Raw genomic sequence first — 15,159 nt, 5'->3', positions numbered from 1 at the left:
ATAAATCCATAGCATTCTATGAAAACTCCTGTCTTAATCCAATGGGAATTATAAATAATTATAAAAATCTCAAGCCTGAAGCAGAGTTAAATGGATTAAACATTTTCCTGTGCAGGTATAATATCTGCTAGCTGCTTTTATTGTTTTAGGTACTCTATGATATTACTAACTGTACTATTTATACAAAATATCAAATACTATAAAAAAGAACCTTACTACTTTTACTTATCTCTTAGTCTGTTTTTCATTAAAGTTGAGTTCTCATAAGTATAACATTTTACAGAATAGAAGTCATGGTGCAGATACAACTTTGATCCCCTGATCCTAGACCATACACGATGCATTTGCTCTACAGGCTGTGACTACAAATACAATTGTTTTATACAAAAAAAAAGGAGTATAAAGAGGTCTTAACACAACAGCCACAAGGCTTAAAATAAGAGACGGAGAACTGCTAGTCTGTATTCAAGCTAGAGAGAATTTGGGGAAATCCTTCCAGACCAAGTCACGCAAAATTTAGAACTAGAATTCATTAGTGCTACATTGTCAAGGAATCAAACTTTCTCAATATACTTCCAAATTTCTCAGTTTCTATATATTACTTGACTACATGCATGTGGTATGTTTGAGTTTTTTTTTGTGTGGGGTTTTTCTGTTTTTTGTTTTTTTGTTGGTTTTTTTTTTGTTTTTTTTTTTACATCAGTGGTTCTTTGAAAGCATTTAAGCAATAGAAAGGCATGTATTTTGAGAAATGGAATAAATAATTTCACATGACTCACTAGCCATCAGTTAAATAACGATAAACTGGAAGTCTGCATCTGTAGAAAAACAGGCCGGGCTATTTTCTGGACTGTGCTCTTCAGCGTTATTAGTCTTAAGAAAGTTAAAAATCAGACTTCCTTTTGGGAGTTTATTCTACACTTTTAATCTCTGTGTATTCAAAGAGGCAGAGATTAGGAAATAGACAAACAGTTACAGTTGCTTTATCCCTAGTTTTATCCTAATAGTTCTTTTCTTCGTTCGCACCTTATTAACATACCATAAGACACCAATCCTGAACCTCTTGCGTATCTTAAAAGGAAATCATTGCCTCTCCACTTGGTCATCTTCTGTAGTCTTCCCCCACCCTTGCCCTTTAAGTCAACTATTTCTCATTTATTTCTGTTCTGTAGTTCCTTTCAACCTGATTAAACTGAATTCAAATGGGCAGCAATCCTATCTACTCTGAGAGTAAAAAGAAACTGTCTTCCACAGCAGTTCCATAAGAACTTTGAAGCAACCCAGAATGATAATGATGCTGAAATAAGTGATCTTGCCCTTACCTATTGCTTGCTCTGTATTTGTTCTTGCCCCTATGTCACCCCCTTCACTTATGCCAGTGCTAACATTCGTGTGACTGCATAGCAAGTCAATTTGGAACACTAATCAGGGTTAAAACCAAATTAGATTCTTCTTGCCCTAGGTTACCTTGATCAGCTCCTTAATTCCACTGGTTGGACTACCATAAGAGTTTTGACACTAGCAGAAGAGGGAACAGAAATGAGCAGCTGGCCAGGAACACACTTGTCTCCTTTTAATTGAAGTGCCAACCAGAGTGCACATGAAACTCTGCTGTTGCAAGTGGGATGTAAAGTTCCACTAGTGTTACAGCATTTGCGCAGGTATTCCAATGTCTGCCTTCTCAAATGCAAGAGAAAACAAAAACATTATAACCACTGGCTTGCTGACATACTGAAGTAGCTTAGTATCAAAATGGCCTGTAGTAGTTGATGACATGCCACACAGTCTGACAAAATAAGCTGTATGAGCTCTGGTTTTAGTTCACTAGCAGAAGTTTAGATTTCTTGGAATGTAATGAGGAGGGTCCAGGCAGAAAGAACAAAGTAAAATAAAAGACATGCTTTATCCATACCACAGTATAAAGAGCAGACTTTAAAATTAAGATGGACAAGATTTCAGCAACAGTCAACCAATTTATCAACCAACATTTATCCCCTAGTTAAGGTAATTACTTGAGACTGAGCTCTCATATTTTAACAATAGATGTGTTTATGCTGTGAAGTTCATGTGTCTTACACTAATAAATTCTAGCTTGTTCTCCAATAAACATGCAAGATGCATAACACACCAAACCCCTCCTTTCCCAATCTTTGATCCAGCATTTTTTGATTCTAGGCTCTGAATCCTTTCTAATTGGCACACATTTGATTATAAAAATACAACAAGAATGAGGGTTTCTTGGTTAATTTAACACTGTGTTAAATAAAACTAGTAAACGTTAGAGACAGATGCTAATCTGATCTTGGACAAAACGAATTAAGCTCTTTCACTTACACTTTAAACAAATTGAAGCAACACATTAGAAACAAATTAGATTCTAAACTCTAATCTACTTGGAACTATGGATTACTTTTCATTGAAGAGTATTAAGCATTAATTTTTGAAGTCTTACACAGTTTTACCTTGCAACATTAGACAAGTCAAGGTGTTTTTGAACTTCCAACAACACTTCTCGAAAGAAACGTAAGCGTTTTTCCTCAAACTGCTGACACTGTTCAAATACCTGCTCCATGTTTTCCATGTATTGAGGAGTGGCATTATCTAATTCTTTCAGTGATTTTTCATACTTTTCTTTTGTCTGGGGGGTGGAAAAAAAAACAATTAGTATTTTATTACTACCCTACATAACAGACTTATCAATGTAGTAATGGCTAAGATTTAGACCAGAAGTTCCCAAAATGCATTCTCTTTTCATGACCACAGTACCTAAGTTAGGTCACGATGAGAGTTATCTAACAAAACTGCAGAACAGTTACAATAAAGTTCTAAGCCTGTTACCTGGCTTTTTAACAGAAGCCATGACAAATGTTAATGTAATACTAAAGATAAAAACCAAAGGAGCCACAGAGTAAATCAGACCAGGCAGTCTTTCAAGTTACAGGTCCCTTATTTAAAGATCTCCAAATAATTTCAAAGTGTTGTCTTTTCCCATTCAGTAATTTACATAGTCAAGTGTGAGTTATGACCAAAAAAACCAAACATTGTATACATCCCTGTGAATATAGATTGCATACACTGTGAGCATAAATTGCATACACTGTGAGCTCAGTTAACAGATAGAACCTCAGAGTCTACACTAATTTACAGAAGTAGTCCACAGACAGGAATTAAAAGATCCCACCCCATGTAACATCAGCCTTCCAGATCACAGAACAACATTCTCAGGGGGAAAAGATGTCTTTGAAGATTCAAAGTCACACAAGAAAAGCCTTTTGGTAGCAGCCCACTGAAGAGAGAAATCAAACTGGACAATAGAATGGCATTTCCACAATTGTATTTACTTTTATTTAAATGGATTATATCAGTTTACTTTCTTAAAAAAATGCATTCTGCAGTCAAGAATGACTACAAGTTTAGATGTTGTCAGCAAGCTTTAAGCACCTATCTCACAGCCTCTCAAGTGAAATAACTCAACCCTCACTACTAAATGAGTAGAACTCTGTCCTAGAACTTCACTGTCTTATTCTGCTTCCTTCCCTGCTGAAAGTACCTACATGAAATAGAGGCAATGCATAATCTATTCTTCACAGAAGAACAACTTGGCAATCACATATGTTTTGAAGAAAACTCTAAGTTTTGGTATAGGACCATAACTGAAAGTGAGCTGCACTGCAGTCCAGAGCACATTAAGGAAGAAGAAAAAAAAAAGCTTAAATATGCACAAGCTATAGGTTAAAAATACTGCATATGAACAGTATGTTAGTATACAGTATACCTTTAGTACATCTTGTTTGCTTCTCTCCACTTTGTCTTGTAATTTCTTAAGTTGTTCAGGATTTAGTGCTGGATCAGCTTTGCTATTTGTTTCTCTGGATACAGCCAGTTTCTCCTCTTTGCAGGCCGCATGGTATGCTTTCTTTGCAGCTTCCACCTACAAAGTAGATTTGAATCTTTGCATCTGCGACAGTTTATAAAACAACCATCAACTGAATTGTTTAGCCTTATAATTGTGTTGCAATAAAGAAAGTGTCAGGGTTTGATTCAGGATGTTCTTTCTTTTTTTTGGAAAAAAAAAAAATTTTTTTTTTTCATTTAGGCCAAGGAATGAACAATACACAAGAATGAAAGTAAGGAAATTATTGTAGTACTTATGAATCATCATTCTCTCACCATACAAGAAATGTCACTCATACAGCTTAAAGAAGCGTGGAACAGACTCAAGAAAAGGTTTACAGAAAGTGCCCAATAGAACATTTTTTCTTCATGCCCATGTTCTCCTGCTTCCCTTCTTCTACAAGCCTCTTATTTAAGAATAATGTTGCATGACAAGGAAAAAAAACCCCACAAATACTTTTCCCCTGCTCATTCCTTTGAGCAATTCATAACTTTCAAACGCATGAAATCAGATACTATTAAAATAATAGCTTAAATTCCACTTTTTCCAGATTTTCACTGAAGTCATCAAGATTAGTAGAGACCAAGAGAAAAATACTTATTTTCAGAAGAGGACAGAAAGCAAGAGATCTGTTTGAGAAAGGAGGGTCCAGCAGAGAGAATAGGGAGTTTACTCCCTTATAGAGATTTGAGACATTAATATAGTGTAACACAGGATATCTAATACATAATCTACTGCTGTACCTCTTTCAGCTTTTTTGCCCAGGGTTTCTGAGCTTTCCTAAATCCATCTTCTGCTTCTTTGGTTTCCTTAAATCCTCCCATCATTTGCTTATGAAAGGCTTCCTTCTGCCAGTTCTTGATTTTTTCAAAGTCTTCATTCATCAGTGAACCTTTTACTTCTAGATGTAGTTCACTCACTTTTTCAGCTTCTGACATAAAAGCACACCAAGCCCTTTCTACTGTTCCATACTGTGGGCCTAAACACAACAGAAAGTGTCATTCTCAGTAACCATCACCCACATGGAACTTATATTCCCAAGAAACTTCCTGAAGCTATTGACTTATATTCACTTGTAAACAGCAATATTGATGCAAACCTAGAAAAGGGAACAGTTTCTTTTCAGATAAATTTAGAACATTACAAATTTTTACACCAGAAGAAATAGTACTCATTTAGTCCGGCCTCCTTCTCCCTGTACTATGATTCTCCATATTCCACCTATTAGCTCCTATTTGAAGTGCCTTCAATTTCTCAACACACTTTTTGAAGCATGAATAACCAGGAAAGGACAAAATGTTTCAGAATGTATTAAAACAGTATCAGGTTAGTCTTCCATTAGAGCAATGCCTAGCTCTTATTACTAGTCTTTCCCCCACAACCACTGCCCCTTATTGTTCAGATATACTTCTCAAACTGATTTCTATGCCATTAGTTACCTAGAAACAGCCAGTTCTCTAGAACTGAATCTATTTGGATACCCCAACACTGGAGGCAAGATTCACCTGCTTCAGTAAGAAACAAGCAAACTAGCAAAGGAGCAGGGCTTTCTTTGTTTTAAATCAAGAAAAGCTTGATCGTTTGTTACATTACTGAGCCTTTTGCAAAGGCTCCATTATAGGCTAAAAAGTACAAAAATTCTACTTTGTACTTACCAAAACAAAGATATACAGAAACATTTCTTTCCATTTGAGAAAGTTTTCAGAGTTCAAAATCAGAATATATTACCTTTTTCCACAAGCTGTTTCCACCTTTTTGCCCATTCTGTCAGCTGCTGAGCATAGACCTTCTCTATTCGTGCCCGTTCATGAATACAATTCATAAGATCATTGCAAAGTCTGTGACCATCATCAATTCGTTTTACTGTCCGCTTGTAATTTCCAACCTATAAAGAGACAAATACTTAACAATTCCTGCTTTAAAGCTCTGAAAACAAGAAAAATCTCTAATTAACAAAAATACTGTTACCTAGGAGCAAGATAATCTACTAGCAGGAATTAATCAATTATAGCATAAGGTATTTTTCCAATTAATCTTAACACCTAACTGCAACACCACCACAAAGGCCACAAGTTCTCCTGTAAAAAAAGTTATTAATTTTAAAAGTGAAAGCTTTATTATATTTTATTAGTCCCACAATATAATTATGGACAGTCATCACAATTGTTCTGCATTATTATTGCTTGGTAATGTTTTGGATAATCAAGATATTTAACACAAATACAGTATTTCCCTCTTCCATGCTTATTATTAAGTACCTAATGCCTTAATTTTATGCTATGTTTAATCTTTCAGGATTAATAAAACTGTAAAGACATGCAAAAGAGTATTGCAACATCTCTATCAAGGATAATAATAGCAGTACAGAGAAAGCACAACCACTATATATACAGCAGAGACCAGATGTGCCCTTTGTTACAGCTGTGCTTCACTGCTGACAAACTAGATAGCAACTATTTTGAAAGTATATGGTAGAATTTCATGTGGGAAGATACTGACAGCAATGACATGGAGTTCCCATAACTAGAATTAACTTGCGAATGCTAAAGAAAAAACCCCATAGTTGCTCAGTGTACAAGCTACACAAGGATGAGGACAGAGAGAAATGCACACTATATAATGAAAGTCCATTATATAATGAATGCTTTCACTTTTGTGTACACACCAATATGGAATCACCAATCTAGATGACTGAAGGGAAAAAAAAAGCCTGATACTGCTCCCAGAGTAATATTTCCACCAATTTCAAGGTCACTCAGGTTGGCTTTTGTAAAGATTAAACAAGACATAAGAACTTGGATAACAGAATTTGTACAGCCTATTAATTATCACAGTTTCTTATCTGCCCTAACCACCTGACTGAAAAATAAAGATTAGCAGTAAGGCAGTAGATTAAACATTCAAATACTTAAAGCATGTTTGTATTTTTTACATTTGAATCATATCTGATTCACATCTTAAATACATTAAACCATCCAACTTTTAGGTTTGCATTTATTCGGAATTTTGTCAGCAGATGTACATGCAAGCCATCTGCTTGAGGAAAAACTCCTCAAAGTATATAGGGAAATACTCTTAAAAAGGGAAAAACCTCTATTAAGTGCTGGAAAAATGGAAAAATAGGTGACTATGCTGATAAATATAGATATATGTTAGGACACCTCATCAAAGCGGGGGGGGGGGGGGCAGATCAAAATCATCAGTGACAAGGACAAAACCAATTCCTTTAGTGGCCTCAAAGCATTCATTTGGGCATGGTTTTGGACTAGATCTGTTTCAACAGATCAAAGAAATTTAGGTAGCATCTGTGAAAAGCATTAGTTAGCAGTCACTGATTTGTCTAAATCGTGTAAAAAAAAAAAAAAAGTACATGCACCCCACCACCACCTTTAAACTTAAGTCACAATATAATTGAAGATAAGAAGCTACCAGCATCACAAAGAAGCTAACATCAAAAATCAAGATAGTCAATGCATCCATGTCAAAACAGATTTCATCTATTAACAAGAAAGTATGAAAAATAACCTCTCATTTTCAGGAGAAATAGAAATTGAGAAGTAGGCAGTTTCAAACTAACACTGTACACTAACAAATATAATATACCTATGTAATCAAAGCATTAAGAAAATTAAGTATCTCAAAGAATACTTTCTAAAGCCTTTGTATTGGAAGGGCAAATCATTCATCTGCTCAAAATTACTCCAGCTGTAGGTTCACAGCCAAGCAGACTTAAAACAGGTTATGCGAGCTTGGCACAACTACTGAAGCCTTACATTAGCATCAATTTGTGTCTCCAGTTATATGCCCAGGGATTTATGTCTCTAGCACGAACACTTCCTTTCATAAATTTTCACTATTAAATTAGCATTTTAAATGCTAATATTGAATTGGAGCTGGCTGCCTCATGGTATTTTTAATGCTTTCATTTTGTGTTGTCTGAGCAAATTCTAACCTCATGGTAATATCTAGCAGTTGCCAAATCTCAGGCAGGTATTCAGAGAACTGAATTAGTTTACCTATTATGGTCCACTCACTATTATGACATAAGGCCACCTTAAAAGAACTGCATGCAGACCACAGATAATTGACCCAAGCTACCTCCTTCTCCACAGGAGGACTGAAGGAACTAGCATCACAGTTTAGAACCAGTATAAAGAAGAATCAGGCCTACAATACTAGAAAATAACAACCTAGTATTCCAAAGAGAGCTTTTTATACTAATATTTTTGAGAGAAAAAAAATTCACTTGATTTATGAAGCAGTAGTTTACAGTATGTTAGACATCACATTCAAATTTCATGCCCTATGAGGAATGCTAGAATTTTGGAAATACAGCATTTTCCTGTGTTTCATGACACAGAACTTAAGTTATATATGTAGCATTTAACATTTTCAAAAACCCAGTGGTTTATTAAAAAAAAAAATTCATTTTAAGTTATGGACACTGCAATGACAAAATTTTTTGAGAAATGGAATGTGCAGCCTGCCATTGTAGGAGGCAGACTCAGAGGTACAAGAGCACAGGGTATTTAGACCACAGAGCCAAGTAAAGGGAAAAGAACTCTAGTCTTTATGCAGCCAAGGAACTACTAGGTTAACTGTAGATAAGTTAAAACAATTAAATAAAAAAAACTATAAACACACTAAAGACACACTGAATTCTGGAGAAGAAAAACATGACTTAATACATTGTTTTATTCAATACTATTTTCTCCAATTCCCGAGGTAGACTACAAACATTCTGCAACGCTTCCCCCTTCCCCTTCACAAGAAGTATTTGAGCTAAAACAAAAATGACAGATTCCTTTATTTGTAGGAACTAACCAGGGGAAAAAAAAAAAAAAAAAATCCTGTGTTTCTTTGTTTCAGTCAGAGCCACATTTACATAACGCCTTGCAATTTTCAGATTTCTCGATTAGCAATGTTCAGTACATGAACATATGATTTTACTAGTTAGAATAACTTTCTGATGATTCTGAGCATTGGGCTATTGCCTGTTAAACAGACAGCAGACAACAAAGACATGAAGTTATTAGTTCCCTTACCCTACAATTGAAAATTTGTTTCAGAAAGGTAAATAGTAAGATTATAAACTTTCTTACAGTTTCAAGAAGAATATTTAAAAACTTTATCCTGCTTTAATTTTAGCATCAGCACTTCACCCATCTGAAAGAGACATTTTATTACACAGTACCAAATTCAGTTGCTGTTTACCCTTAGTTGCCAGAAACACTTCGAAAGGAAGTAACTCCAAGAGTTTATTTCTGCAAAATACCACTATAATCGTCACTTTCATGATGCAATTCTGTGAAAATTGTGATTCAGGTTTGTGTCACCCCCCCACCCCCCCTTTTTCTAAGTTGAGTTATCCACCAATTTCCCCTTTTCTACTGCAAAAAATACTGAGCTTTGCTACTAATAAGGCTCAGCTGATCCCATTTTGCCCCATTTATCTCTTACAGGCATTATAGATGCCTTCAGATCTCCATTTTGCTTAGTCAATAAAACTTTCCTTCTCATTTTGATATTTCCTCTCATGCATGAACATAGCAATGTCACCTCAAATTCTTTGTCAAATTTAAGATTTAGGGAATCTGTAATAACCAGAGAAAAAACACACAAGCACACTGTGATGAGGCATTTAGTATTGTATAGTTAGCAGTCCAATCATCTCTCCTTTGTGACTGCCAGTGTACTAACACAGCCAAGCACCAATATGATCTTTAGTGGGAATATTTAAGAGCTTACAACCTCATTATTTTACAATTTCACAGCACTAAACACAATGGGAGAGTCTTAAATTAACTAGGCTCCTTTACCTCAAATAGACTTTTTAAGCATATTCATAGAGCAGGATAAAAGCCTATAAAGAGTTAAACACACTTAGCAGGTTTTTCTGGTACACTGAATGAAAAATAAGGGTATTTTAATTTGTTAGCAGCCCAGAAGGTGGCAAACATTCAGCTATTGCTAAACTCCAGTCAGTTAATTCTAGTATATCATGATAATTGTTATAACCACAAATATTTCAGGAGTTTCAAATGCCTCAAGTAAGATTTGATGTCAACTCTTTTTCCAAGCTTGCCTAGCTTGTTCATAACTAGTCAGCCTTTACGAACTGGAACCATCTGAAAGAAAGTCAGTCACCATAGAATACAACAAGGGGTTTCTTTATGGGCAAATATTCATAGGGAGGAAACACAATAATGAGCTTTGAAGGCTCGTAGTCAAACCCATGCATACCGATGGCCAATGTGGGGACACACTTACTATTTCCAGCATTCCATTTAACCATGAGTACAATTTCTTTCCAGTTACGTCAAACAGGAAGTTTCCACACATTTCAACCAGCATTAACATCTATATACTGTGAGGGTTTTGTAAATAAAAATAATTATCTTGGTGCATAATTAGCACATACACAGTCCAAGTACCTATGAGCACTAGCTCTGTGTAAGTTTTGTAAGTTTACCCATATAAATTCACCACTGGTTGCAAGAAAAATCCTGAGGAAGCTCTTAAACCCACAAAATCTAAAGCCAAATGCACCAGTAAACAAACACCTGGCAATATAAATGGAGAACATTATGTTGCTCAATGTTATAAGGAGAAAAAAATGCATATAGGAGATACGACAGGAATCTACTATTGCAGAGTCCAAATATTTTTAAAATGAAAAAGCTAAACAGTCCAGTCTGCTTCATCAGCAAAAAGCATTCATTGACAAGTAACTGAAATCCCTCAACATAGGAACAACTTTTCATTATTCAAGAGTGAGTTTTGGGAGCTTCTCCCTCTTAAATTCCCTGCATTCAACATACACCCTCTCAACAGATAACCTCACGTAGATGTTGGCTGATAGCAGTAGGCAAGAAACACAGGTATCAAGAGTACCAAATGGGCAGGACCAAGACCATCTGAGCAGACAGCTTATAATGCAGTTTGTGGGAAGCATGTCCCAGATCGGCTGCCTCTGCTATCCAGAGTGTTGGGTTTGGGCCTTGCTTTGGGGTTTCTTTTGGGGGAGAATGGGAATGCATATGGTGGCCAAATTTGATTCATTCATACTACATAGGGGACCAACTTCCCCTTTCTGAATGAATTATCTTGCTAATGGATACCTTCACACATACTTCAGAATGCAATGAAAACCACGTGCTCAGTACCTCAAATGCACACCAGGTCCTGCCCTCCAAGGGAATCAGCCACAGGCCTAAGTTCACTGTGCTAATGCCAGTTGCTAGTTTAGCAGCTGTTCAGAATGACTATTTTTGTTTGGATAAGTAGGTATTTTCACAGGGCAGTTAAACACCTCTGCAATGAATGGAGAGGGCTCCATATTGCTGATGACAGCAGAAAATAACAGAGTAAGGACTCACATCTAGGGTATGAGTGGCACATAGTCTGTGAGGTACCCACGGCTCATTAAAAATAAGTGCTTCCATAGGCAGGGTAGCTCTTCCTTTTGATGTCTTACCTTGCAAGATACGCATACACTTCTACTTTGATCTCCTTTCTTACCTTCCCAGGTATCTAAGTGAACAATAGCATTGGTCTCAGCTTGCTCAAGGCATTTTTCTTTTATTGTGACCATAACAGTGATTAGCAAGCATAAGGCCAGACCTTAATTAACAAAACACATCACAAAAATTGGCCTTCCATTTATTATTAACATACCAAATTCTTTCACATGCATTTCAAAACTTCTTCAGTAGAACAAAGGCAATAGGGTTGTCCATGTCCTGTCTTCTACTATAGCAGTACAATGTTGGAACCAACCAGTTTTGCCAGTCTATTTTTGGATGCAAGAAAGTGGCATGAATGATTATGACACTGAGATGTATATACAGCAGTCATGCAAATGCTGAGAGTCTACGTGACAGATGAGAAAGAAATACAAAGGGTTTCAAATTGCACACTGGGTTCCAAATTTTCCACTTTCCCTTGGAAAAGTTAATGCCATCCTGCTCCAGGTTATCAGCAATAACCTTTGATTACCCAAAGCATGCCACCCTTGTCAGCTAGATAACAGAGATGAAGGAATTCCTTCTTAGAGCATATCAACAAGATTCCTTGGTCTTAAAAAATTTCTGCACCCTGAGAGAGCCATAAGCTTAACCAGATACGTCAAGGTACACTAAGGCTTGTTAGAAAGATGAAGAATGAAAGAGAAGCTTCCATTTCTTAAGTAAATTAAGGCATTACTGCAACTGAAACTTTGATGAAATCCTCCACTGTTATTGTGGCAATATCTTTCAGAATGTCTTTTCTTACTATTTTGCAATTCCTTGCTCTTGAAGCAAGCTTAGATGAAAACATCTACAAAATTCTCTGCTTCCTAAAGTACTTCTACTTAGTAAACACCTGGACATATCAGAGGAAAAAATAAAGATTTTTTCCTCCTGAAAAGGATTTATCATCCTGCTAGAAGAGAAAAAACTTTTAGTAGTAGCTTGGATTCACTAAATACTGAGAAATTCCACAATTTAATTGTGAAAGCTGCTATTTCTATTGCACGCTAAAAATAGATGCATATTTCTGAGCCCCTAATTTTTTTTCAGTTATATCAGCTGTTCTGATACAAGATACTACCTATGCTGAAACCTTATCCTACCTACATTTTTTGACTGATAAATCTACAGTAAGTCAACACCAAGAACACAAGTCCAAACAGCAACTTCTCCAGTTCCCTTTCAGTAAGACAACAATTTCCCAACCACAAATCTGAACCTGATAACAATATCTATGTAGTAATAAAAAAATACTAGTCTTTAAAGGAAACAAATTACTATTCGTATTGGATTTCAAGCATTGAGCTTGACTCTCAATGCCAGAACTGGAAGTTTCCATGAACAGTGTTGAAATAGCAACCTAATAAAAAAAGCTTCATAGATGAAGTAACCTGCATTGAATTGCTCCATGGACAGTCTCAGCCTATGCAACCAGACAAAGTTAGAGCAGTAAGTTTAGTACCATGCAACCATATACTACAGATTCACATTTTTATATGTGATCAGACTGCTAGTAATTACCTTTGTAATAAGGAACCCTAGCAAAGGCAGCAACAACTCCAAAAGAAAGCAAACACTTCTAGAGCCAGAAAACTGATTAAGAACCAAGTGTTTTATTCCCTAAAGACAACATTGTATGAAATTTCTGTCAACAGCAATGGCAAAAACTTTCAAGTTGGTTTATCAGCATTTTATTAAGTGTAGTTCTTATTGTTAGCTCAACAGAACATCAACAGTCAAGAAATAAAAGTGGTTTAGTTTCAATGATAAGCAGTGGGCAAAAAACAGGTTTCACAGTAAGTTCTTCAGATAGGTCCCACACCCAGCCACCTCACTCTTTCCTGAATGTCTTTCAAGAAAAAGATGGGCTTTGCAGCACACTCCAAAGGTAAATAAATTTGAGTTATTTTGGAGTGTGAGGCAACAAACTCAAAAGCTCATCCTGCCAGACTGTGTCTTCTGTGCCATGGCCAAATTTAAATACTTTCACTGCTTTCAGCTGTGGCAGTAAAACAGCAAGGTAGCTTTTAACAAAGTGCAGGCTGTCTTTAAAAACAAAGAAAAAAATCTGTTGTGTCAAATATCTTAAAAACCTCTAATGAAAGAGTGCAAATGACAAAATCCGCAGTGATGATACAACTTCCACATCGATTAAGAGTTCTTTACTTCTTGTTACCTGAGACATGAAGTACTGAGGCTGGCATTCCAGAGACACCACATCTTTTCTAATTAAGTCAGACAAAACACATTAATCAAAGCAGTTTAGTTATCCATTTTGAGAAAGATTAAGACTAAAATTCAAAGTTGCAATCTTCAGAAACAAAATAACTGATTCAGAAAATATGGAAAAAGTACAAGTTTTAGACTAAAATTCAGCCAAATTTAGTTTGGAAAGATGGCTCCAAGCCAGAAGTACTTAAACAAGAGTTTGGTAATTAAGTTTGACAAGCTTGCTGTTAGTTTCTGCATGTCACTTAACACTGAAGAATTATTCTTAAGTTAAATTTATTAAGACTTGCACAGGACGTCCTTTACTTTAGGTTTGTGTTCTACCAACACAGAAGCCTGGCAAACCTCGCCCCTCTTAACTCTTGATCTGAAGGGTAATTCCGGTCTTACTGTTTTGTCAGGCTTCTCTGTAGAAAGGTAAGGTTTAAAGTCAAATGGTACATTCTGCCAAGGCATTACTTGACCTAAGCAAACTGCTGGATACCTTAATTATTCACTCAAATAATCAGAAGTATATACAAACCAAAATACATTCCAGGCTAGTATCAGGCATGCATGTCAAAATGCAGTTTCCTCACATAAATGCACAGAAGTAGAGTGCAGAGGTCACAAGAAAACTACTCCTGGACAAAAGTAATCACTCAAAATATCCTATATAAAGGCTACACTGCAGCAGACAGCACAGCTTTAAGTACTTTACCACTTTCCCTTATGTTGTGTGCTTTAGTCCAAGCATTTTGTTCAGTGTGGGACAAAACCCCACATTCCCTGCCACACGATGCTACATGAAACTATAAAGGCTGTCAATGAACACGCAAGTTCCACATTATTCTCATTTCTCACTATAATAGGGTATTGCCAAGACTACTGGTCTTCTGAACAGTTTAATACCCAGTAATAAGGAGTGATCCTATAAGTGTAAGAATGCAAAGAAACAGCAGTTTCCACTGAGAGAAAAGTTTATATACATGTTTTTCTTAAGACAGCTTTGAAAACATGTTAATTCTCTCAAACTGCACAGACTTTGTAAATTTACCAAGCATAGCATGCATGAATGTCAAAATTCACTACCATGTCAATCCTTCCTGTTAATAGTTCAGCATTACTGTAAAATAATTTATCATTTATATCAGAGTACTCTTTTTCATGTTTAGTTCAAAGTATCTTAGTGTATCCATAAAAGCTCCATCTCCACAGAATGCCAGGGATGTCATACCACACATTTTTCAACTCTCCATGCAGTTACATAAACATTTAGGCATACCTACTACAGTCTTTCAGCTATACATACAGCACTTTCTGATAATGTGCTATATCTTTTGAACTCGCTAACCTATTCTTTGGGTTTTTTTGCTTTTCTTTTTTTAACCACCACACAAATGTCAGAGTTGATATTTTAAGCACTAACCAACTATAAGACTTTCACAGCCTCCCCTGTTTCACTGAAATACCACTTAATTCAACATATTGAAAATTCAAGCCTTTAGTCACTTTGCTAAAATAATGACAAAGCCTTTAAATCCA

At 36.0% G+C, this 15,159-nt stretch overlaps 1 protein-coding gene across 5 annotated transcripts in view; it reads right to left on the bottom strand.

The window, feature by feature from the left end:
- Positions 1-15,159, bottom strand: part of PACSIN2 (protein kinase C and casein kinase substrate in neurons 2) — a 63,041-nt gene that overhangs the window by 10,864 nt on the left and 37,018 nt on the right. For 4 of the 5 annotated variants that reach the window (XM_069806980.1, XM_069806982.1, XM_069806983.1 and 1 more), the window contains exons 3-6: positions 5,624-5,780; positions 4,639-4,874; positions 3,776-3,931; positions 2,463-2,638 (exon numbers count right to left, since the gene is read on the bottom strand). In XM_069806980.1, the coding sequence (XP_069663081.1) occupies positions 2,463-2,638; positions 3,776-3,931; positions 4,639-4,874; positions 5,624-5,780 (725 nt within the window). Of the gene's footprint in view, positions 1-2,462; positions 2,639-3,775; positions 3,932-4,638; positions 4,875-5,623; positions 5,781-11,572; positions 11,592-15,159 lie in introns of those variants that run through there. The other variant, XM_069806984.1, reaches the window with a different exon arrangement.

This window comes from Haliaeetus albicilla, chromosome 19 (genome assembly GCF_947461875.1).
Source record: "Haliaeetus albicilla chromosome 19, bHalAlb1.1, whole genome shotgun sequence".
NCBI lineage: Eukaryota > Metazoa > Chordata > Aves > Accipitriformes > Accipitridae > Haliaeetus > Haliaeetus albicilla.
Note: the sequence above shows the minus strand (reverse complement) of the source record. Positions and strands in the feature narration are given on the sequence as shown.